This window comes from Ciona robusta, chromosome 12 (assembly GCF_009617815.1).
Source record: "Ciona robusta chromosome 12, ASM961781v2".
Classification (NCBI taxonomy): Eukaryota; Metazoa; Chordata; class Ascidiacea; order Phlebobranchia; family Cionidae; genus Ciona; species Ciona robusta.
In genome coordinates, this window is record NC_143246.1 from 3,560,548 (window position 1) to 3,583,995 (window position 23,448).

General features: G+C 33.4%; 2 protein-coding genes and 1 long non-coding RNA gene across 4 annotated transcripts; all 3 read right to left on the reverse strand.

The window, feature by feature from the left end:
• Nucleotides 1–544: 544 nt before the first annotated feature.
• On the reverse strand, nucleotides 545–10,235 carry LOC149726885 (fatty acyl-CoA reductase 1-like). 2 transcript variants are annotated; one of them, XM_089890677.1, is made up of 14 exons: nucleotides 10,141–10,235; nucleotides 8,205–8,337; nucleotides 7,617–7,808; nucleotides 7,257–7,432; nucleotides 6,173–6,267; nucleotides 5,421–5,559; nucleotides 4,900–5,023; nucleotides 4,308–4,545; nucleotides 3,483–3,590; nucleotides 2,878–2,956; nucleotides 2,296–2,385; nucleotides 1,695–1,824; nucleotides 1,142–1,269; nucleotides 545–899 (listed from the first exon to the last, which is right to left on the reverse strand). In XM_089890677.1, exons 2-14 carry the CDS (start codon nucleotides 8,259–8,261, stop codon nucleotides 767–769), a joined length of 1,689 nt encoding a protein of 562 aa, XP_089746803.1. In that variant the 5' UTR covers nucleotides 8,262–8,337; nucleotides 10,141–10,235; the 3' UTR covers nucleotides 545–766. The 2 variants fall into 2 exon arrangements, with proteins under 2 accessions (XP_089746803.1, XP_089746801.1); XM_089890675.1 differs by lacking the exon at nucleotides 10,141–10,235 and adding an exon at nucleotides 8,574–8,730.
• On the reverse strand, nucleotides 9,866–20,526 carry LOC149726886 (fatty acyl-CoA reductase 1-like). Its single transcript, XM_089890674.1, has 13 exons — nucleotides 19,823–20,526; nucleotides 18,908–19,108; nucleotides 18,196–18,371; nucleotides 16,807–16,901; nucleotides 16,224–16,362; nucleotides 15,650–15,773; nucleotides 14,974–15,184; nucleotides 14,270–14,437; nucleotides 13,992–14,070; nucleotides 13,507–13,596; nucleotides 12,267–12,396; nucleotides 11,552–11,679; nucleotides 9,866–11,295 (listed from the first exon to the last, which is right to left on the reverse strand). Exons 1-13 carry the CDS (start codon nucleotides 19,838–19,840, stop codon nucleotides 11,100–11,102), a joined length of 1,755 nt encoding a protein of 584 aa, XP_089746800.1. The 5' UTR covers nucleotides 19,841–20,526; the 3' UTR covers nucleotides 9,866–11,099.
• Nucleotides 20,527–21,142: 616 nt separating this feature from the next.
• On the reverse strand, nucleotides 21,143–21,845 carry LOC149726887 (uncharacterized). Its single transcript, XR_016386282.1, has 3 exons — nucleotides 21,550–21,845; nucleotides 21,347–21,390; nucleotides 21,143–21,281 (listed from the first exon to the last, which is right to left on the reverse strand). It is a non-coding gene; the product is annotated as an uncharacterized LOC149726887 (long non-coding RNA).
• Between the last annotated feature and the right edge of the window lie 1,603 nt (nucleotides 21,846–23,448).

The following is a 23,448-nucleotide window of genomic DNA, read 5'->3' on the forward strand; positions in this document are numbered from 1 at the left end:
TAATAGCTATGAATATGTACGAACATACTAATTTTTTTGTTCACTAAATTGATTGACATTTTACTCAAATAACATCATTTATTCGTAACAACATTTCTGCCCGAAAAAACCTATCCTTTAACTTATGTGACAAACCAACAGTATCAATACCATTATTCCGGTCAATATAAATCTTCGTAATACCTCAATAATATGTTCGTTTCTAGAGTATTTAAAACTAGGATACTTATTTTTTCCACAGTACAAGGCCGGTAATTGTAATGTACCACATAAATGGTGACTGGACCAAGTAAAAGTTAGGGTCTAGGTTTAGGTGCTGTTGTAGGAAGGCAACTCAAGGCAAAGCTTTGTAATTTTCAACTGTTGAAAACTTGCAGAAGGTATGTAATGCAAGTTAAAATGGTGTTGGTATCAGTATATAAGTTCAATTTAATAATTTGTGTTTTAACTGTAATCGTGTTTTAACAACTGTTGTTTTGTGCTATATCCTGTCTTTTCGTTAAAAATATTTCTAAATCATTCCTACTGTAATCAAAGAAACAAACAAAGTTATTATTATTATTATTAACTTCATAAACTGACGAATAACAAGCAATACGAAAAGTTACAAGCTCTTTTATAAATAACATCTTTATTGCATTAGTCCTTAATAAAGTAAAGGTTAAAATAAGAAATTCATGCAAACCAAAACATTTCCTAAAATGTGGGTATAAAGGAATCTCTAGTCTGGCAAAATAAAAAGAAAGCACAGTAAAAGCCATTAACGTCAAACAAAGCCAAGAACAGAGAAAAGAAAAGTGAGAACCCGCCATAAAAACTTTGTGATGCCGGTAGTAGATAGCACACCATAGATACCAATCGCTGCTACAATGTTCACGCACCTTGCCATCATACGCAACCTAAGCAATAATAAATATAAATAAAAACTTGTGACGGTAGTTTAAAGCTGACAATTTGTAAGCCCAGCGACCTCCCCAACATATTTATCACCAATTTTTTATCCGACGTCCTGGCACAGTTGGTTATTGCGCTAACTCTTACTCAGAGGCAATGGGTTCAAGGCTCTTTGCTGTTACCATTGTTGGGTGTGTGTCTTAGGGCAAGACAATTAACGACAAAATCACTTCTCACACAAGCATACCTATCAACTGCCTTTCTCGCCTTTGGATATTCGTTCATATTTTCTTTAACAAGAAACTGCCGTGTCCCGATGACATAATGTTTGATTTGTTCTGACCAGCTGAAGCAACGGGCATCAAAATTAAAATTCTGCAAAAATATTCAGTGTTTAATAGTTTACTATACTATCAAGCATGTAATTAAACTGAAAAGGGGAAGTGAAAAGCTGAAGAATTTTAGAAAATTGACAAAAAAAAAACAAAATCAAGTTAAGGTTACTGGTGTAGTAACAAAGGTTCTATCAAAATTGTGGGCCAAGGTTTCCTACACACACAGAATTTACATTGTATATGAATAGAGTGCTTAAATGTGAGGTACCACCAAAAAAAACAGTTTCCAAAAAAAAACAAAAAAACTTGAAATCAAGCATCTTTTTTTAATTTTTTATTGTTAGATCTTTTTACTATGAAATAGTAATCACTGTTAAACTTCCAAAGAGTGTTATAACTGCCTCAACACCACAGGATAATGTGTAAAATTCATTTAATATTTAAACCAGATATTAACCAACTAACTTTTTGATCTTTCGGGGTGAGTGACTTCTGTAGTTTTGTTGTGTTATCTTGCTTCCAACGCCATTCGTTTGTAAAGAAATACTCCATAACTGACATACCAGCATTTAGTTTGCTGTTCAATTTTACCATCCTGTAAAAATGTAATGGTGTTTTTCTTTTTATATCTTATGAGCAAGCCAGCAGTCATGTTCTACATCATTAAATTAATAAACTATTTAAATTTACTTACATTAAGACCAGCTACACTCGATTTTATTTATAGACAGAACACCTGCAATTTATGCTGGCCACATTCTTATATACTATTGCTATAGTGCATTATTTTTAAAACCAGGTGTTACAGGTTCAGGTTTGCGTGTTACTTTCACTAATTACTAATTAAAAATAATCTAATTAAAAAATCGTTGTCTAAAATATGAGACTCAAAAATGAGGATTGTTGCAAACAGAGGATCCAAGCGTGCGGGATCTATAAAGCGTTGGACCACTAACACAATTGTACATAAGAGTGTAGCTAGCTTTAATTACTTTGCTTTTATCACAACAAAAACTAATATAAATTTATAAATAAAAAAATGATAAATGGTTAAAATATCCCTTACTTTCTTCGTTTGCTGCATACCGCTAACACCATATCATAAATATATGCGGGTATGGTTTGTAACATTATGATGGAAGCATTGTGGAGGTACCTGCAAATTAAGACAGCAATCAATTACTTTATGTTTATATACATAATAAACATTAAAAAGATAATTAATGCATCTAAAAACACTTTAAATGTGAAGTAACAGTTTTAAATAAAAAAACGTTATATTGTAAATTTAAAAACAAATCAGCGCAGTGCAAAATAAAAGATTAAATACAGAGTGAGGGTCGTACAATTATTGAGATAAAAAACCCTATTTCTAGTTTTTTTCATCCCACTTATTTTATTTTTCAAATTAATTTGTCATCAATTATATAATCGTGGTAAGGGACATACTAAGTCTAAATAAAACACACTTAATCAATTAATTAATAACTAGTGCACCTTTGTATAATTTTATATTCGTGTTATTTTCATTTTGCCTTGCTATTGCAGACCTTTCTCTATTTCTAAACGCACCTAGGGTTTTTGGTAGCAGCTTATTCCAGAAAGGGACATTTTGCACAATTTATGCGAAAGTTACAATAATACTTACTTGTTGCAAGTCACAGTAATCGAAGGCATTCTAAGTGGATCAAGGGGATAAGTTGAATACCACTTCTTTCCAAAAGTAACTGTGATGTTCAGATTTTAAATGTCAGTTGAATAAGGTAAAATAAACAATGTAACTTGCTTCGTAAACGTCAGTCATTAAACACGGGTGTTCTGTTTCATACACCTCATGCCAGCTTACCAGTTACCAAGTATGTAAATTTGTTAATTATTGTTTTTTGTACTTTTTTATATTGTATGGCTTACAATTAAGGTTTTTCGACAGCCTATAAGTGAACAATGGGTAGAAGCAATTGCGGATAAATGTCTTGCCTACGGACACATACGTCCACAATGCCTTGTTAATGGGGAATACTGCCAAAGATGCATAAGCAAGATACGTATTAATGGAGATTGCTTCAACCTACAAAAATACTAAATAGGTTGCCCCATCTATTCAGTGACTTGTAGGTGAGCACAAGGTGTATGAAACTACCAGCTTTTAAGCAGACATAATGTGCATTAAGAAAAATAACCCAAGAGTTAACCAACCAGATAAAAGTAATCAAGTCATCATTTCAATACCATTGAAATTTGATATTTGCTTACCCAGGTCAGAAATATAGAGTGGATTGTGACACCCGGTGGTTAGATTGTAGATTGGAACCAAATGTTTGATTGACACCATCGCTTCAATGTCGCTGTCAGATGAAACATCTGTAGATTTTAATAGTAAAATTTCCATTGATATAATAATCAGTTAATTAGATTTTAAATAAATAAAAGATTCAAAAGACGCTTGTAGGTGAACAAAAATGTTTGATTTAAACAATGGAATAGTTGTATAAGAGATGGAAATTAAGTTTACTCAAAGTTGCTTCTTTAATTTATCATGTTAGGTCCGGCGCCGTGGCTAAGTGGTTAGCGCGCCCGCCTGTAACCCAGAGGTAATGGGTTCAAGGCTCGTCAGTGCTACCATTGTGGGCGTATGTGTCCTTGGGCAAGACACTTAACGGCAATTGCTTTAACCCAGTGGTTACTAATGGGTTGTCCAAATTATCAGCCATACATAAAAATACGAAAAAATCCACAAAAAAATAATCACCCACAAAGTAACATACATGGTAACTCGTAAGCTGGCACGAGGTGTATGAAAACCCGTGTTATAACGACTGTCGTTTTTCGGCCACGCGAGGATAAAGTAAGTTACATTCATTCATTCATGTGTTAATAATGAAAAAATGATATTCTTAAATAACTAATATAAGATTTTTTTTTAGTCCAGTCGCTATTAATGTTTAATGTTTTATAAGGAATACATTCAAATAAACATTTTCAGGTAACCTAAACAAAAAGAAAAGAAAAGTAGATTGACTGAAACATTAAATTAACATAGTTTGCTCAACACATTGTGGAAAAATGAATAAAACTAACCCATTTCATCTTCAGTGAAAACAGCGTCTGCAGGTTTACCGCTGTCGATGCTACCAGATCGTTCACCAAGTTTGTGATCAACAGCTGTCTTCAACGCAGCGGCAATAACTCCGTTCACAACAAGATCAACAGGAATGAGATCGGCAACAATTTTCTTGTCTGCAATTACGGAGCGAAGCACGCCTTTGCCATAAGCGACAAAAAAGGCAGTTGGTCCGTACAGGTTTGTACACCAACCCTGTTGAAGCGAATAAAATTACAAATTTTAAATTAAAAACAACTGCCTTAATTAAGAAAATTTCAAATTAAAACTCGTATTGAATGTACATCACCTCCCATCATGGATATTTATGTTAAATTTAATTTAAGCACTGGTTTGATGTAAGAATAGAAGTTTAGTAAATCTTAAATTTAAACCAACTTCATATTGACACTATAAAATAATCACATATTTAAGTTAGCTTTGAGAAAACATATAACCATGATATCATGCTTGTGTAAATGATAAGGTTACAACATGGCAATAAACCAATATATTAATGTATGTGATTACTTTACTCAACAGATATTTGTTATTCAAAATTCTATTCACCGGCATTGGTTCCTGCCATGCAGGTATGATCATACTTGGACGAACAATACAGATTGGAAGATTTCCTGACTCACGACACACAGCGTCTTCTGCCAACGCCTTTGTTAGCGTGTATGTGTTTGGCCTGGGAAAATAAAACGAACTAAACAGAATAATGAAAAAAGTGCTGTCATTATTCCTACTATTTCTTTATGGTGATAATAGAATTGAATTAGCATTTCTTGATGTTCAAATTGTTGATACATCATTTTTTAACTATCTGTTTTATATCTGGTTGATCTGCACCTTATCAACATTTTATTTATTCACCAAAGTTATTTTTGTCCAAAAATTATACTCTACATCTAGAAATCGGCTAAACCTTTTCAATTCAATTACGAGCATGTCATAATTAAACTTTTACACCTATATGCTTACCAAATACTCTTTCAGTCTAAAAGTGGTTAAAACTAAACGTTAAAGATTAAATCCTGTTGTTTTTTTAATTTAAATTTACAATTTAAATTCTATAGGTTAAATACCTGTTGCCGAGAACATCGGGAGTTATTTTTTCCACCATGGAATCATTCATCCATCGGAACGAGTTCTCGAGATCGTGATAATCAAGTGAAGTATCGTAAACTTTTTCATCGATTGTGTAACGATTGCAGTGTGAATATGCTAGAAGAGGAAGGGATAATAAATGTTACAGACTTACAGTATAACAGTTAAAGATATAGTAGGGTGGGGAAAGTTGAAACACCTTTTCTTTCTATTTTTTCGTCCCATTTGGTAGTAAACAAAAACATTAAAAGAATTGTAAAAACGTATCTTCACCCACAGACCAATGTTAATTGTTTAAAACTTGAACAGGATATATGGATATTGCATGTTATGTGCTAAAGGTGTCCCGTTTTCCCCCACCCTACCATACATGAAATTTTTTTATTTACTTATGATGGAGCTTGTAGTTATGAAATGGATGCTTTATTGCATAGAGCCTCTTCCCATACATCCAACATAACATTATGTAAGCTTGTAATCATGTAACTTGATATATAACTATCTTTTTATGTGACTGCATAGACAATATATTAGTGAGTATAGTAACTACTGGGTAGGGGAACAATTAATATTAAGTTTCTTGATCAATAACACACATGTTCACATTCACATATATCCTTAATAAATTACCACTGAAAAAATTTATATCCTGAAAAATTACAGCTGAAAATAAGAAAATTTATGGAAAAGTATTTTTTGTATGTAATAGGTAGCCTACTATAGCATATACCTGTAGATACATGTACAAAAGCAAGTAGGTGGTGCATTGCTTTGCAGAGTTTCAACAGTCGACGTACGCATTGGACATTGACCTCAAATGATAACCTTGAAATATCGAGCACAAGGTTACTTAAAAAAATTCCCGATTGTAATAACAGGCTTAAGTAGACAGAACAGAATTCCTGTCAATAACTGTTGACATAATTGTTATGCCATATCTATGTGTTAACTTTAATGATAAATAAGGTAATGTTCTAATTAAGGGTATCACTTATAAAGAAAAAAAGAAATATCGTATTATTATACCAATAAAACAACCTCCAAAGAGTATAATTCTCTTTGTTGACTTCTCACTAAGATTTGTAATGAAATAATTAGAATTTTTAGTTTAAAATAACTGACATGAAGTTTGTTTTAAACATTTCATTTGCGGTTATTGTCCTATGGTGAACCATGTATTTGTTTTATGTGGTTATCCTGAACAAACATTGGTGAAACGTTGACAATCAAATAAACTGACCTCAAAATACTTTCAAGGACAGCTCAGATAATGAAAAGCAAACACAAAGCAATTAGGAGTGGGGGCAATAATACAAAAAACTTTTGCCTTGTCGTAATATGTAGATTTAAATTTAAAAGCTCAAACTGTTATTACATTTTATGAATAGAATAATAGCCTACAGACTACGGAGTACTGATAAGTGATAATAGCGTCCTTTTAAAACAAAAAATTAAGTTTTAGATTTTTAACAAATATTTTTCTCGTTATTTAAATAAATATGCATATACACTCACACTATAAATGTATATTTATATAATAATATAGGACACTGGTGTAGGCCTGCCAGTGTGATGACAACAAAACCATAAATTTAGAATGGTCTAGGTACCACTGTTAGTTAGTGGTTATGATTTAGGGTTTATTGACTATGACCTTGACCTAAAACTTACGACTAAGCATGTAAGATGATGTAAATGTAGGTATGTAGCTACATAAAAATCACTAAATTGCCAACCAAGTCCAAACCACATGGCACAATTTGTGGTCCACAAATTCATTTCTTAGGTAATGTTTGTGCTGTAATAACACTAACCTAAGTTGCTCGTTAAACTTAAGAGTAGCAGCTGAGTGGTAAAACACATTGACTTCGTTCTGCAAAGTTTTCCGATCTTCCTTGCTTAATCCGAGGTCATCTGCTTCAAGGTCACATGACACGAAAGAAAGCTTCTCTACGAAATTTGGTTGAAGTTGCCACAGATTGTCAAATGCCTACAAAAAATATCTATTTTTGGAGGCTAAGTAATCACAAAATATTAGAATTTTGTAATATTGTAATTTATTTAACTCAAATTTTAAGTGCTCTTAAAATATCGAAAGGTGCAATCATACAAATACACTAAGACACCTCAGTTCAGAGTTCAGATCAATGATCATTTATTTCTGTCCAACTAACCGGTAATTCTACAAGTGAAGATAATCTGTCTTTTGGTTCCACATTTCTCTTGTTCCGAATAAAAAGAATTATTTTTTTTATTTCAGGACAGCACCTCAGTAACTTCTCAATAACCCCCTGACCCAAAAACCCAGTTCCACCAGTCAACGCCACAGTTTTTCCGGCATAAAATTCAGCAATAGTTGGACATGTCTAGAAAGTATTAAGCATTAAAATTTAGGATTTTAAAACTCTGAACCAAACGTTTCAAAAAAAGTAAAAAACATTATATGTTACATAATACATATATATATATATTTAATATTAATCTCCTACATTTTTGAAGTTTTCAGACGTTTAAATTTGACATAAAACCTACAAAACTGTGTTTCACCAATGGTATATATTATGTCCTAGTTTTGACATTAAAGAATCATTTATTGCAGAAAAAAGAATCATACTTTTTGCAACAATGATATAATAAACAATTAAAACTGGACCAAAATATGTCTTGAAACAACACACAAAATGAGCCGGCACATCCGTACACAAACATACGCCCGCCCGCACACACACGCACGCCTACGCGCAAAAGAAAGAGCAAAATACCCGGTCTGCTGGTGCTTCGGGTTGGCTCGGTAACATTCCTAGAACATTTTCTGACATTTTTCTACCAATCGAGTATGAACGAACACAGGCTTCGCAGTCGATGTGGACTCACATGGGACAATTACAAAATCGCCTGCAGCAAACAGTAAATAATGAAGCAAAGAAAATGCGCGGATTCTTGTGTAACAGAGAGTCAACGGTGGACAATAGCTACTATAGTGACTTGCCCCCCACTATACAAAAGATAACGGCAACCAGCCGCCTTTGTATTTATAACGTAGTTAAGCTCAAATTTCAATCCCAAACGGACAAGTGTATACTACCCAAAGGTTTTCAAAGTTAAACATTGTAAAATTATCGATTTCGTACATTGTATCACCAGAACAAGTGAGCCCTAAGAGAAACTGATTTAAAATCTGTTTACAGTGTAAACATTCCTCGTTGACTTGTTTGCTTGGAAAAGTACTTGAATATTTAATCACAAAAGCTTACCAGCATCAACTAGCGACACCACAATCAAATTTTTACAGCGTTTTACAATTTTAATGATAAAAAATACCTTTTCTGGCTAGACTTTTACTGTAATATAGTGGGGTGGGGGAAGATGGGACATTTTTATCATATAATAACCGAGTATCTTGTTCGTGTTTTAAACAATCAACAACGGCCTATGGGAGTTGTGAGTATACGGTTTTATAATTCTTTAAATGTTTTTTTGTTTACTATCAAATTGGACGAGAATATAGAATGAAAAGGTGTCCCATCTCCCCCCACCCTACTATATATACATACTATTATTAATCCATAGGGATCGCCAGTTGTACTGTAGCCCCCGACCCACGAAACTGCTATTTCGGAGAAGTCGACTTTTCACTGAAAATAGCTAACGTGTAGTAAAGTCGTGCGGTTAGCGTTACCGGATACCCGGGTATGCTATCGTGATTGCTTGTATAATCTTTAAATGTCTAAAACAAATAATGAACCCAAGACAACAAGTCAACAACTATATACCTAATGCCCAACTAAGCGCACTGTACTAGCATTAAAATACTGAAGAATGCCACAATACAAAGAATGTCGCATCAATTCCCGGAACTACTTCTAAGGCATCTAAGCTAATACACTCCACTATGTCGCTTGCTAAATTGGAAAAGCGGCATATGGGCCTATTGGCGTTGGGATTGTGGATCTGCGCTGAACCAGCAGTACTGGTAGCTAGCTCAAGGTGTGGTTCGACGAAATGCTTGTTATTGCCGTATTCATAACGAGTCTTTTGTTATACACAAATATTCGGCGAACGGTAACTCTGTTTCAAACTTTTCTGGTACACATCGTTACGGCTAGCCCAAAGAGTTTCTTTTTCTGTCGTTGGTTGTTTAAACTTTAACAAGACCGATTTATAGTAAATGGCAACAGTCGGACAGTGTAGTAGAGTTCTTTGATGGATAGTACCATCACAGCGTGATTCAAGCGTGTCGGCTTCCTTCGTTTTATCCGGTGTTCTTCACCACACAATAACCAGCGCGAGTAGCCACAACAACGCATGCTTATAACTTGTGTCTCTATCTTTCATTTTTCGCTGAATGTATTTTTGGTGCAAGTCATGTTGGCACCAACAAAATAGACCCCTAACCTACAGCATTTTAATCACACTTGCCGAGAAATTTTATACATCATTATATTTTCTATTTCGAAACCAAATTCACTAGTTTTGAATTCAAATGGAACTTGCAAGCATTTTAAATTGTGCAAATTAACCGTGTGACAAAAATGTGTGCAAGTTCAATCTATGTACAATACAGCACGAATGTACATTTGCAAATGAAATTAGAAAGAAGATCGAACGCTACCACAACCTGGATTTCAAAATAATTAATGTTATAAACAAGACTTTAATGGCTTTTGCATAAAAAATATTACCATTTAAAGTACTCACCGCTTTTTTTCGGGGAACAAATCCCAGCAGCGCAGACAGTCACAGACCAGTTAAAAATATTGAAATTTAAAATTTGGAATATTTAAGACTATAAAAGAACAGAAAATTGTGATGATTGAATGGGTAATTATGAATTCGGTCAACGTCATAGTAAAAAAAATTAAATGTTATATGCGGTACGGTATTCTCACGAACTATTTAGAAATATGCATTACGCAAACGGTATAGGAAAACGGTTTTTGCAGCAAGCACAAATTATTCAAATAGACTTAAAACAACAGCCAACGGAATGAACGTGGAAATATAGGTCATTAAGACCAAAGTCTTTCGCCGTAAAGAACAACCACTGACTTTCGCGAATAATAATTAGTACAGTCGTTATATTAATATAGAAAGTATTTTCACCGGACAGCATAAGTTGTGTGGTAAACACAGAATATATAAGCAAAGACGATAAAATTCTTATTTTGTTAGTTTACAAAGCTTAACAGAAATTTCTGTAGCATGTATGAAACGTTTGCAACACCAAGGCAACTACCACATATATTTACCTATTACTCTATAAACAGTACACACATCATACGTCTGTATAGAACCGCAGGATACTGTTCAGCATTTTATGATAGAACAGTACGTAATATATAGTATACAATTCTGTTAGAAGGCTAAATTTAACAATTATGTAATTAAAAGAATCAATGGAGATATATATTCGTGATTCTTAGATTTTTGTTTTTGGACAGAAAAAATTAATAGATGAAATTTATTTCAAATGTGCTGTAATTCAGCTAAAAAAGGTTGCTGTATCGGACTATGACCATTTTGAGATGTTCCATTTTTACTGCTTATGAAATGGAAATAGTTTATTGACATATAGAAACAAATTAATTCAAAGTGCCGTTGGTTTAATTCTATTTTATGAAAATGAATGAAATTTGTAGACCAAATAAATAAAACAATTAAGAACTAGACAGAATACGGGAAAAAAAATTTGATCGATGCAGGGTACTGGAGATCTGGAAAAAACCAAGGAACTTAAACCAAAGAGACATGAAGAGATGCCACAGATTCTTTGCAATGCCGCTGCGAGGCACAAGAAGACGCCATACAACCATAAACACAAGCAACTGTGAACAGTAGCCCAAAATACGCAACCTGTAAAAAAACAACTGTCATCAACTGATATATGCATGGTTTCGAACTAATTCATTTTGGCACTTCAGCAGAGTGCTTGCATCATAACCAAAGCAAATGGGGTTTAACGTTGATGATGTTACAATGGTCAGTCATGTGGGAAAAGACACTTATTAACCATTGAAGCTTCTAATGCGACATAAAGCCACAACAATGATAAAAATCCAGTAAGATACATAAACTTTTAAACAAATATAATCTCAAAACACTGCATAACCTTTGTACATGGCGACGGGCAGCTGGATAATTCATTGGATCTTCTTTAAGAATAAATTTCTTTGTTCCTTTTGCATAATTGTTCATATACTGCTCCCAGTCAACCACTGCTGCATCCATATTAAATTGCTGTAAAAATGCAGGGGTTTGGTATTTAGCACTAAGCAGGTTGACAGGGACTTGAAATCCGGGTGGATAGTTTGGGAGGCACATAGGGTTTTATAAATGGTGTGAACAAAATTATAAACTGAGCTGATTTATCTACTGAGAAAGATATAGGATTGGGGCTTTGCGAATATTTTAAAGAGTATTGAATGAATGAATGAATGTAACTTACTTTATCCTCGCGTGGCCGAAAAACGACAGTCGTTATCACACGGGTTTAACACCTCGTGCCAGCTTACGAGTTACCATGTATGTTACTTAACTTGTATGTTACTATTCCAGTAAAAGTTCTGGAAAATTTAACAACCATGTTTTTAAGGTGTTTTGTTTGTGTGCTAACAGCTGAAATTTGTTAAAACTGACCAATTTGGTAAAACAGTTACACCATCATACAAAATGTACAATACTGAGCTGATGTAATGTTCATGAATCTGTCACAAAACTTTCATAAATGAAGGAAGACACCTTTTACAAGATTACCCTTTTTTCCCATAAAAACAATGCCTAGTTGAATATGAAGAAATTCAAGAATTTTCGGTTAATAAACCCACCTTTCTGTCCTGTTCATTCATCTCACGCTGAAGTTTCTGTATACTGTTGTTACTCCAGTTCCACTGGCTGGTGAGGAAAAACTGAAGCACACCAATCGTGCCACTTACACGCTGTGTCCAACGTAAAAGTCTGGTAAAAGATCGAATAGGCTTAGATTTATTGAATTCTCTATGTTGTATGTACAGTTCCGTAAGACAGGGAAGAGTAAAGTAAATGTATTGTATACCATTTGCTGCCATTAAAATATAAGCAAGCTTGAGTTATAGCCAAGGGTTTTTGTAAGGTAAAACTATGTGATTTGAATACATAAGTTTCTGTCGATTAACATGATATTTTACAGGATAGCATCGAAATTATACATCATTCTATGAAAAAAACTGAGATGGATTTTAGTGTAACCACTAACCAGATACAGTACTTAGTTCTCTTGTCTAGAGTAATCGAGTCACTGATTAAAGAATAATATCTGGGGGTAACTTTGTTTTGTGACTGCTGAAGCGTGAAGCTATACCAAGTCTACAGTGCTTGTGTACGGACGTTATATACAATCTTTCTAATACGTAAAACTTTAAATATAAATCATCGCAATTACTGGCAGCGCTAAACTGTTATCAAAATAATTAAAAATGATTTAATCTAGCTTTTCTTTCAAAGTTAGACCAAATATTCAACATAAGGTTGGCGTATGAAGAACAAACTGTACAAATAATCAGCCGAAAAAGAAATGCTGATTTAGATAAAAAATACAAAATCTTATACATATTTTGGTATAACATGCCTTTTCAAAATTTTAGTCTAAAACCACAGTAGTAAGTTATATGTCGAAATATGTAATTATAACTAAAAAATTAAATATTAGCTAGAATTTAACACACGGTTTTGTTTGCAAGCTTAGTCTGTGGATCTATTTCACGCTACATCCTGTGAGTGTTTGTTCAAACAGGAAATCATCTTTTCCCTTGCATGACCAGTTAACAAAACACAATGCATTTAATTTAATGATATTGTACAGTGATTGGTTAATCTAAACTTTAAAACACAGTGTATGTTTAGTTAACCACCTCTATTGCCAAATCCAAATATATATTACAATTTTAAATTATGATACACTGTCACATTTTATGTAAAATTAGCTGTTGTAACATAATGAAATAAATGTAAAAGCAAATTTTTTAGTATTTGTTTATTTTTAAAGATTTTAAGCAAAAATGTGTAGAAAACATTGTGAAATTTACTTACTGAGGTTTTTTCCCAATAAGGATAAGCCCAGCATCAAATATATATGCAGGAATATATTGCTTGAAAAAAAGAAAAACTCTGAACATCAATCTGCAAAGAGAGAAATAATCTCGAAATTCTAACTCAATAAAATATGGTTCTAAATTTCCTTGGCATAGGAAAATAATACACAGTTTAAAGCTGGGTTATTATTTGTGAATGTTTGTGTCCTTGTGCAGGCCACTTAATTCTCATTGCTACAACCCAGTGATCACCAATGGGTTACCCAGATCCACGACCATACAAAGTGAACACACCCAGAAATAGATAGACCAATGGAGCAATCTAAGATGGTGTACAAAGTTATTATACGACCCATGTTGCCTGTAATATACATCTAAGCTGTGCGGGTATACATAAGCAATCAGTAATAATAAATTTACATTCCCCATTTAACAAACATATTTAAAAATCAATCGCCAAAACACAAACCAAGTAAAACTTACTTGTTTGACGCAACTTTCAAATCTGGCGACATCAAAGCGTCAAGTGGATAGTTCGTGTATGATGAAGTCATAATATCATCTACATTCGATAACACAGGTAAAAATGAGCAAAAAACTATGTCATATAATATAAAGAGGAATAAGAATAATTTAATTAACGTAAATCATGTGGTGCATAAACATGAAACAAAAGGATTTAACTTTGGGCTGCAGCAACAGATTAATAAAGTGTAAGTTGTATAACCAGGGCCAAAGCATGTTATATATTAAAGACTTACTCCACTCTCTCATAAGAACTGGATTTGAGCTGCTTGCAACCAGGTTGTAAATAGGAAGAGTTTTTCTGCGAAGCTCAATTTCCGGTGATTCTTCCTCTCTTTCTCTTCCTAGTGTCCGAAGCTCCGAAAGATCGCTAGCAGATGAAAATGTTGAATTTGATCGCCGATCTGAAAATAGAGATTACAAATTTGAATTTAATGTTTCTCACATTATTGCTAAATCTTAAATAAGCATATCACCGAAAAATCAAAAATTGTATATTGATAAAAATGCGGAAATGTGTTCTAAGTACAACCGAAGTTTCTAGAAACAAAATAGCTTCTGAAAAAAAAAATTGAATCGAACTACTGGAGTGAATAAATATTGTTTGTACGACAATGAATAGATTTTCAGTAAGAAAGAGTGCCACTTGAGCTTTTGATAATTTCTTATTACTAAGGCACTCAATCAAGGTGTATAAAAGGGTGTGTTTTAAAATGAAAAAAAAATAGGTTTATTATAAAAAATCTGCGTATAGGGCACATGCCTATAAACTCCTCCCACCCCAAAAAGTTAAAGTTTGCCTGCCTCTGCCAGTAACTAATAATGTATCACAGCCTCAGTAGTGCTAAGATGGTTGTTATACATAGTTATTAATGTAAAAATGAAACTAAAATTATTTGGTTAGACTTTATATTAAGATAAATTATTGCGAAATCATTACCTATGAGTGGAGAGGTGGAAAGAACAGAATTTGCACTGACAGGGTTATGACATACAGCATTTCTCCATGCAGCAGCTATTGTTCCATTCACCACAAGATCTGCAGGTATGATGTCCATGCATATGTCTCTCTTCACATACAGTGAACGCATGAGGCCTTTGCCGTATGCAATAAACAGACCAGTGGCTCCGTTGAAATTTGAACACCAGCCCTAAAAATAAATAAGAATTGTTGGGGTACAAAACATAACTTTAGACCATGCTTCTAAACTTGGTTGCGACCCGAAAAGTATCTTCACAGAAAAAATAAATAATTACCTTACCCAAGGGATGATATAGGACAGACTACAAACCAACTTGGGCATAAATACACAGTTAAACTGTATTTCTACAACAGTGTTTTCCAACAATTCGCAGAACGCGTTGCATTTTTAAGGAATACTTAACATGACCCTCTACCCAACCATAAAAAAGTAATTTGTTTTTAAACCATTGATTTTACATTTATTATTTTATTTATTATTTTGAAATAATCTGGGTATAAAAGAAACAAGAAAGTTTCATTAGCATGGGCAACCTTTTTGCACACTAAAATTTTTATATTTATTAGGCTCTGATTGAAAACCATGACCTGAATAGTAATTATACAGTGAAAAAACATCGAAAATGAAACTTACAGCGACCGGATCAGAATAAGTTGCGCCAACAATACTTGGGCGAACTATACAAACAGGGAGGCCTTCACCTTCTTTAACTATCACCTCCTCTCCAAATGCTTTAGTTAGTGTGTAGGTGTTGGGTCTGGAGATATTTACATTATAAGGAGTGCCATGACCAACAAGGATAATAAATGATTATGGTCGATTGACAGAACACAGCTTTAAATAACAGTAAAAATAAGTTAAAACCAAAAGTACATTATAACATTATATGACTATTTTGGGTACTAATCATCCAATATGTTGCAATATGTTTAACTAGTAACTTGATAGAAACATAGCAGTAAATTAGCAATAGCAATACTAAAGACAGTTTATTACTGATGGCAGAGAGTAACCTGTCAACTTAATTAAAATAGTAACATAATACCTCTTATTCCAGTTACTATAATAGTCTCATTCACCGACAGGTTGCGTTATTAATTAAATTATAACAGGGGAATGTCTGTTTTAGGTATCAGCAAAAAGGCCAGAAACCAAAATCTTACATTCATACACACATACAACTTTAAAAGATAAAATAATTTCACACCGATCGCGCAAGATGTCTGGAGTTAGCTTGGTCAACATATCATCATTCATCCACTGCATTGTGTCGTAGAGTTTGTTGAAGTTCCAACCTGTCTTGTAAACTTCTTCTCCAATGTCCTTGCGGTCACAGAATGAATAAGCTGTGAATATCATATTTTTTGTTAGAAGATGACTGTAAAAACCGAATTATTTGTAGAAGTAAACCATAGCACATTTATGTTTTAAATGTTTTCTTTTAGTTAGAAGATCACTAAAACTAGACCATAGCTTTCCAATCTGTGTGCCACTAAAAGTTTACGAACCATTGACCTTGGCAACATAGCAAGGCAATGGTTGCTTAGTAACACGCTAGAAACACATTGATTAGTGATTTATATACCATGTTCCAAATGCACATTGTAGTTAAAAATGATACAGTAAGCACCAATTTGTACATGTATATATTTTTACAACGAAAATATTATCAAATAGAATATATTCTTAAGAAAAAGCCATTTTCAGTTCCTATAAAACAGATTTGACTTAGGTCATATTGGAGCGTTACATTGTATCGCTAAAAATAGAGACCATTGTATATGGATTACCTGTAGAAATATGAACGATCGACACCAGATTTTTGATTGTACGGCATAACTTAAGCATCGTACGTACTCCAAGTGTGTTGATCTGGTAGGAGAGCCTGAAATATAAACACTGATTGAGATAATCAAGAACATACAGATAAACTATTGAATGGCACTTTCTTTTATTCTTCTGCCATTGTTGTCAAGGAATAGTAAACCTAAAAAAACTACATTTTTTTTTAGATAACACCTTACCAAAAGCGTCCTGGCAAAGACTTGTTTCCAGATTAAACAGTGTTTTATAAAATTAATTTAAAATAACATTTTAATGTTATTTGTAATTTGGTGGAGCCAGAAATACACAATACATAATTATATACATATTTTTAAAATAAATAAATTTAACAGAAATTACTAAAAAACACATCAGTTTGTTACACATATTATTAGTATTATATGCATTCTTACATGTATCAACATGGAAAAAAGGGAGGGAATTGAAATAAAACATTAAACAAATGGACCAAAAAAGTATAAGTTAGGCAACTAATGCAATACAGCAATTTTTTAATATTCAAAAATTATTGCTGATTGTATGATATTTCAGACAAATGTTGGTTTGAGGTGACCTTATGTAAACTGTACTTGTGTGGGCAGTGCGACTATAAGATCAAAGGTTCAATTGGATTTTTCATTTATATGTTTTAGAAAAAAGCTGGAATACGCAACAAAACACAAGTTTAACAGAAAGTTTCGGTAAATGCTGAAGACTTTCAATTTGCTAACAGTTAAATAATTGTGTAACTTTAAAGTTGTAACATATATATTACATGTTTTAGTAAATCAGTTTCAAACAGCAACTGTTTATCCTGGGTGACAGCAACTCAGATTGCGTAACATTCATTATTTTCTTAGAATCAATGTTGCATTATAGTCACGTATGAAAGCACGTAACCAAAACGAAACAAACGTAAACAAGCAAACATGTTATTGATACCGTGCTTTAATGTCTAATTCTAGAATAACATATATGGTGTGACTTGTAATAAAAATGAACAAAACTATTGTCCAATGGCACCAGCTATAAGCTTGAATATTATTACTTAAACTGTTTCTGGTAGCCATACTACAAATTTAGGAAATATAATAATCTACAGAGTAACCTACCAAAAACTATTAATAAAATCGTAAATAATTGTAAAACAGGAATTCGCTTAAACCAAGACAAATCATGAAATGTATGTTATTTATATCAAAAATAAATGATATCATGGTGCAAAAAGGTAACCTCATATTAGTCGTATCATATGCTTAAGTATATATATCCAAAGGAAAACAACAGTTTAAATTGACTTGCAAACAGTGTTAATATAAAAGGAATCAATGTGACACACACCAGTAGATTGTTACCTTATGTGTTCATTAAAACGAAGTGTCGCTGCTGAATGAATGAAAATGTTCACTTCGTTTTGGATTTGAGTTTGTGATTCCTCACTGAGGTCAAAACCTTCCTTTTCAAGATCACAAGGCACAGCAACAAGTTTCAATTGAAAATCGGGTTGTTGCGTGCGCACTGTGTCGAATACCTACACAGAAAAATGACCATAATGGTTACAAACAAATAAAGACTAAGTACAATTTGTTTATCTGGTATCGTTTCACAATGGTAAATGTGCCTACCTATAACCCACAGGTTAGGGTTCAAGGCTCGGGGCTGTGGGCCTATGTGTCTGTGAAAAGACACCTAAAAGAAATTGCTCTAACACAGGGGTCAGTAATAGGCTGTTTAAATTGAATTTTGAGCCATAAAGAAAAACATCACCCAAGTTACACTCCTGGTAACTGGACATGAGTTGTAGAAAACAGAACATCAGTGTAATAACGGCTGTTGTTTTTCACCACACAAGCATAAAGCAAGTTACATTTATTGTCATCTGTTTACAAGTGAAACCTATGCTTTTAAGTTTTTACCCAATATGCAGACATATTTTAAATGCCTTTAAGAACTGTTGTTTTATATTATCCGGTCTTCTTGTTATTGTGTATGACAATGATCTTTGTTTTCGTAAAATCAAAAAAAAAACAATGAAGAAGTCATGTTATGTATATTTCTTTATCTCACCTGCAACTGGGTAAGATGGGCAAGTCGTTCTGTTGCGCTTTTGTCTTTCTTTTCCCTTATGAAGACAAAGATTTTTAAAACACCCGGACAACAGCGTAGGATCTTTTCTACCAAGCATGTTCCAATAAACCCAGTTGCGCCTGTGATTGCCACTGACTTGCCACTGAAGAATTCAGCTATACTTGGCACATTATCTGGTATCTAAAAATATAGAATATATATATATTACTCCATATTAGAGTAAAAACATTGTCCATGGGATTTCTCCTAAGAAAAATTGTTATGCCCTTAAATTTGACTGTTTTCCAGTCTGCAGAATATGGCAGTTTTAGACAAGATCTCGCGCATGCAAGACTATTATCAAAAAACAGTGTGCATGGCTTTTACATATCCAAGCCACGTTAGAAAATCCTACTTAATTTAACATAATTTTTTTCAAGGGCAATTAATTGCCGTGCATGGGACAAATTATGGCTTGCATAACCAAAAGTTTGTAAACGAAATCGCTCGTTTGAGGCTGATATTTTGCTAATGTTGAATTGCCAATTTTTTTATTCCAGCTGCAAAAGTACACTTTTTTTAAAAACTGTGACGTTTGTATTGAAAATTATCTTTACAAATGCAAAAAAAAGAATTATATATATATATATTATACATAGCCTATATATAGTTATAAGCAAGGCCTAAGAAATGTTAGTGGGACTTTTTTCGAAAAAAAAATGGGTATTTGTGTCAAAAAATTAATCTTAAAAATGCAAGAAAACATCATTACCGTTATTCGCTTGACATGTTCACATGCTTAAGGATTTATTACGTCACAATAGCGATATGTTACATCACAAAATAATTTAAATCTTTAAAATATAAAGCATAAGTTGTAATAAGCGGAGTATCAATGCAGTGGTACAAACTTACCTCTTGTGAGTCTGCCATTTCGTTGCAGTTATAAATCGCTTTGTGCTTTCAGGATATATTAACGCAACTACCCTACTAAACAAATGAAAGTGATAACGGTGTATGAAACACTTACTTTTTTAAGTGATTCACTACTTTAGAAGAAAACTACTACATCGTACAACAATACATTTAAATGGATTAAAACCACTGACAAGGTTCCATCTTAATGCCTAATACTCCAGCAAACACAAGACCCTAACTACACCGCCGTTGTTTAATTTTTGTTTTGGCGTGAAGAACTACCGCACCGGCACCGCGATGCCATAGAAAACCAAAAGAGAACAGTCAAAAGGCAAACTGGTCGCCATTTTGGGTCCAAAAATAACAGCGGAACATAGGAAAACGTACATTTTCGGTGAATGATGAAAATCTTGGATTCAAAATTAGGTTTAAAAGTTTAAATTTGTAAAACAAATCTGATTTTTTTGCTTTATTTTTCAAAAAAAGTTAAATACTAAAATAACAAGAGGTTGCTTTGTGACATTTTAATTATTTATTAGAGGTAAGTTTATATTGAAAAAACGTTTGAGGAGGTAAAATAACCCATTTTACGTTTTACCCCAAGAAAGAAAAACTTTCGTTTAGACTTTAGACCTATCGCAAAAGTAACCGACTTTGCCCGCTTTTGTACGCACAATGGGCGACAGTTGAAAATGAGTAGAACGCGCAACCGTGATACATTCTTTTTTCTATTCACGTGACCGCCAACTCCACCCCCATTTCGCTTGGTATCCATTGTAAAAGATAGGCGCATAGTAGTTATAGGAGGTTTTATCTGTTTATTTTAAAAACTACACCAACTATTCAAGTTTAATGGGCCAGTTTAGTTATTTGGTAGATTAACGCTTACATTTTACCACTTATTAGAAAATTTAATTATTTAATCAATTTAATTAAAAACCTTTAAAAAACGGTTTGTTAGAAATATATACATTACAAAATAGTTGTTTTACCCTATAACTTCAATCAAAGTCAAAAAACGAAGAAAATCTACATAAAACGCCCTCGATTCTATTGACTACAATAGTAGGCCCAAACGGGAACGACCCGCGAAAGAGAGAGACCTCTCTCCTTTGCCTACATTGGAGATACGCGTTCTATTCTTTTTTATTTCTGTGAGTATTTCTATGACTCCGCAGCAATTCACCGGCGTGTATAAGTAATCAAGCGGAACGTCATACTCGGCGCATACTTTGTGCACGAAGTGGACCATGAACCCTCATTTCGCAATTACAATTTGTTTCATAAAAAGCCCCCCCCCAAAAAAAAACAGTAAAAGAAACAGTATATATGTAATTTGTTCAATAAGCACAACATTTTATGTGAACTGTGAATATAATGAAATACAATACATGTGTGCAGATTTCTTTCTTGTTAATGGAATTGCTGTCTTAGTCCCATAAATCAAGCATGTCCTCTGTAATAAAATAAAGTTTCAAAAACACATGAAAAACAAATAAATATCAAAAAAACTCAACCAACCAAGTTGACTTTCGTCGTCGGAAACGTGCACATCTTGCGGTTTTCTGCATGGGGGAAAAATAAGTTAATATGGCATTGTCCTTATATAAACATGACAACTTGTTTAAAGGCTATATGACAATATGTGCCTACCGGCTATATGACAATATGTGTCACCGTAAATCGTAGCAACTACTACTCGGGAATATGGGCTTAATACTTACACGTTCCACTTATCAGTCCATTTGAACGACGGTCCTGAGGTTTTAAACACATGGCTCATCGAAAAATCTTCAATTTTTGTGCTGCTGACTTCTTCGAGTTGGAACCCAATTAAACAGAAGAGAAGAATCACACTGAGTTGTTGTTTCATTTTTGATTGTTATTAGTTTAATGATATTCACCTACACTCCTCCAGTAAAGACGGTAAATATATTAACAAACAGCACAAACGAATTATTTTTTACGAAGCCTATATATATTCTATAACAATTACATAGCCTGCTGCGTGTTCAATTCGCAGCCTCCTTAGTCTTTTGTTTTAAACTATATTTCCGAACTATCTAAATTATAAACTTCCATGGGCTTTTTATAGCAGTTGTATGTTTTGATTGAAAGAAAGTCTGTTTTGATTAACAAGAAATAGTCATGTTTGTTATTGTATGTGGTCGGATAGATTGGTTATTGGTCTACCAACAATCTTCTTTTGAAATACAGTAAACATAATCAATTCTACTTTGAAATGTATACAGTAAGGGGAAGATAGGACGCTTTTCATATAGTAGGCCTACTGTGGAAGATCGGCCACCTTTAGTAGGAGATCGGCCACTTTTAGCATATAATGTCTAAATATCTTGATCAAGTTTTAAACAACTAACAACGGTCTATGCTATAGTCGTATAACGATACGGTTTTATAATTTGAATGTTCTTTGTTTACTACCAAATGGGACGAAATATAAAGGATTAAAAGGTGTCCCATCTTCCCCCATCCTGCTATACCTCACGACTCCCATTACCGTTGTAAATTGTTTAAAACACAATCAGGATGTTGGGATATCATGTGTGAAGGGTATACCGTCTCCCTATCCTACTATAGGTTCCAGAAAAAAATATTGAAAATAGAAAGCAGCAATACTTCTGGAATAGATTTTTTAGGTATCGTAGTTTGTTACCATTTGTGCAACCAGCGAATAACGTTTATTTTATATCAAACTGTGAGGTACGCAGCGCCAATTATATGTCTTCTCCTGGATTACTAACAATGAACCTATAATCGCCATTATCACGCAAGTAATCGACCTGTGAACCAATAATAAAAACAATCACGCAAGTTATTGACTTGTGCTTGTTTAAAAAATTTGATTAATTGAAAAATTTAAGTAAAAACGTTTAAACAAACAGTTTGTTAATAATGCAGTGGGGTGGGGGAAGACGAGACACCTTTAACACATAAAATCTAAATATCCTTATCGGGTTTTAAACATTTAACAACGGTCTATAGGATTCCTGAGGACACGGTTTTATAATTCTGTGAATGTTCTTTATTTACTAACAAATGAGACGAGAAAATAGAATGAAAAGGTGTCCCATCTCCCCCACCCTACTATATATATATATATATATATATATAATATATATAAAATATTTATTTTTCCCTATAACTTAAATTAAAGCAAGTAACGAAAAAACTACGCAAACGCCCGGGTTTCCATTGACCACAATAGTAAACGGGGCCGAATCGCAAAAGGAAGAGAGAGTGTATACATAGATCATACACACTGGAGCTATGCGCTTTCTAATCTTTTTTCATTTTTATTTCTGTGCTTGCATATACAAAAATTATTTCAAAAAAAGGTGCGTGGTAAGCGACACGCCAATAATAATAAGCGATGCCTATCGCGCTTAATTTAATTATGACGTCACATTTTGCACGTCCAGGATTTTGAAACCAAGCGTCTATGATTATGAATGTATATATACATGTATATACCTGATATATCATAACGAAAATAAACTTATCTTCCTGCAATACAACCGAATTATTCTTTACGCAGCCCATTCTATAATATTTAAATAGCCTGTGTGTGAATTCGAAGCCTCCTAGTCTTTTGTTTCAAACAT

Coding starts and splice junctions, on each gene's coding strand:
- LOC149726885 (XM_089890677.1), bottom strand. CDS start 8,261: ATGTCAGAAAATGTTCTAGGAATGTTACCGAGCCAACCCGAAGCACCA. Junction 1,270..1,694: donor TCACCCCGAAAGATCAAAAA/GTTAGTTGGTTA, acceptor ATATTTTTGCAG/AATTTTAATTTTGATGCCCG. Junction 900..1,141: donor GCGAGAAAGGCAGTTGATAG/GTATGCTTGTGT, acceptor ATTATTGCTTAG/GTTGCGTATGATGGCAAGGT.
- LOC149726886 (XM_089890674.1), bottom strand. Junction 13,597..13,991: donor TTGAAAGTTGCGTCAAACAA/GTAAGTTTTACT, acceptor CTCTCTTTGCAG/ATTGATGTTCAGAGTTTTTC. Junction 11,680..12,266: donor TGAATGAACAGGACAGAAAG/GTGGGTTTATTA, acceptor GCATTTTTACAG/CAATTTAATATGGATGCAGC.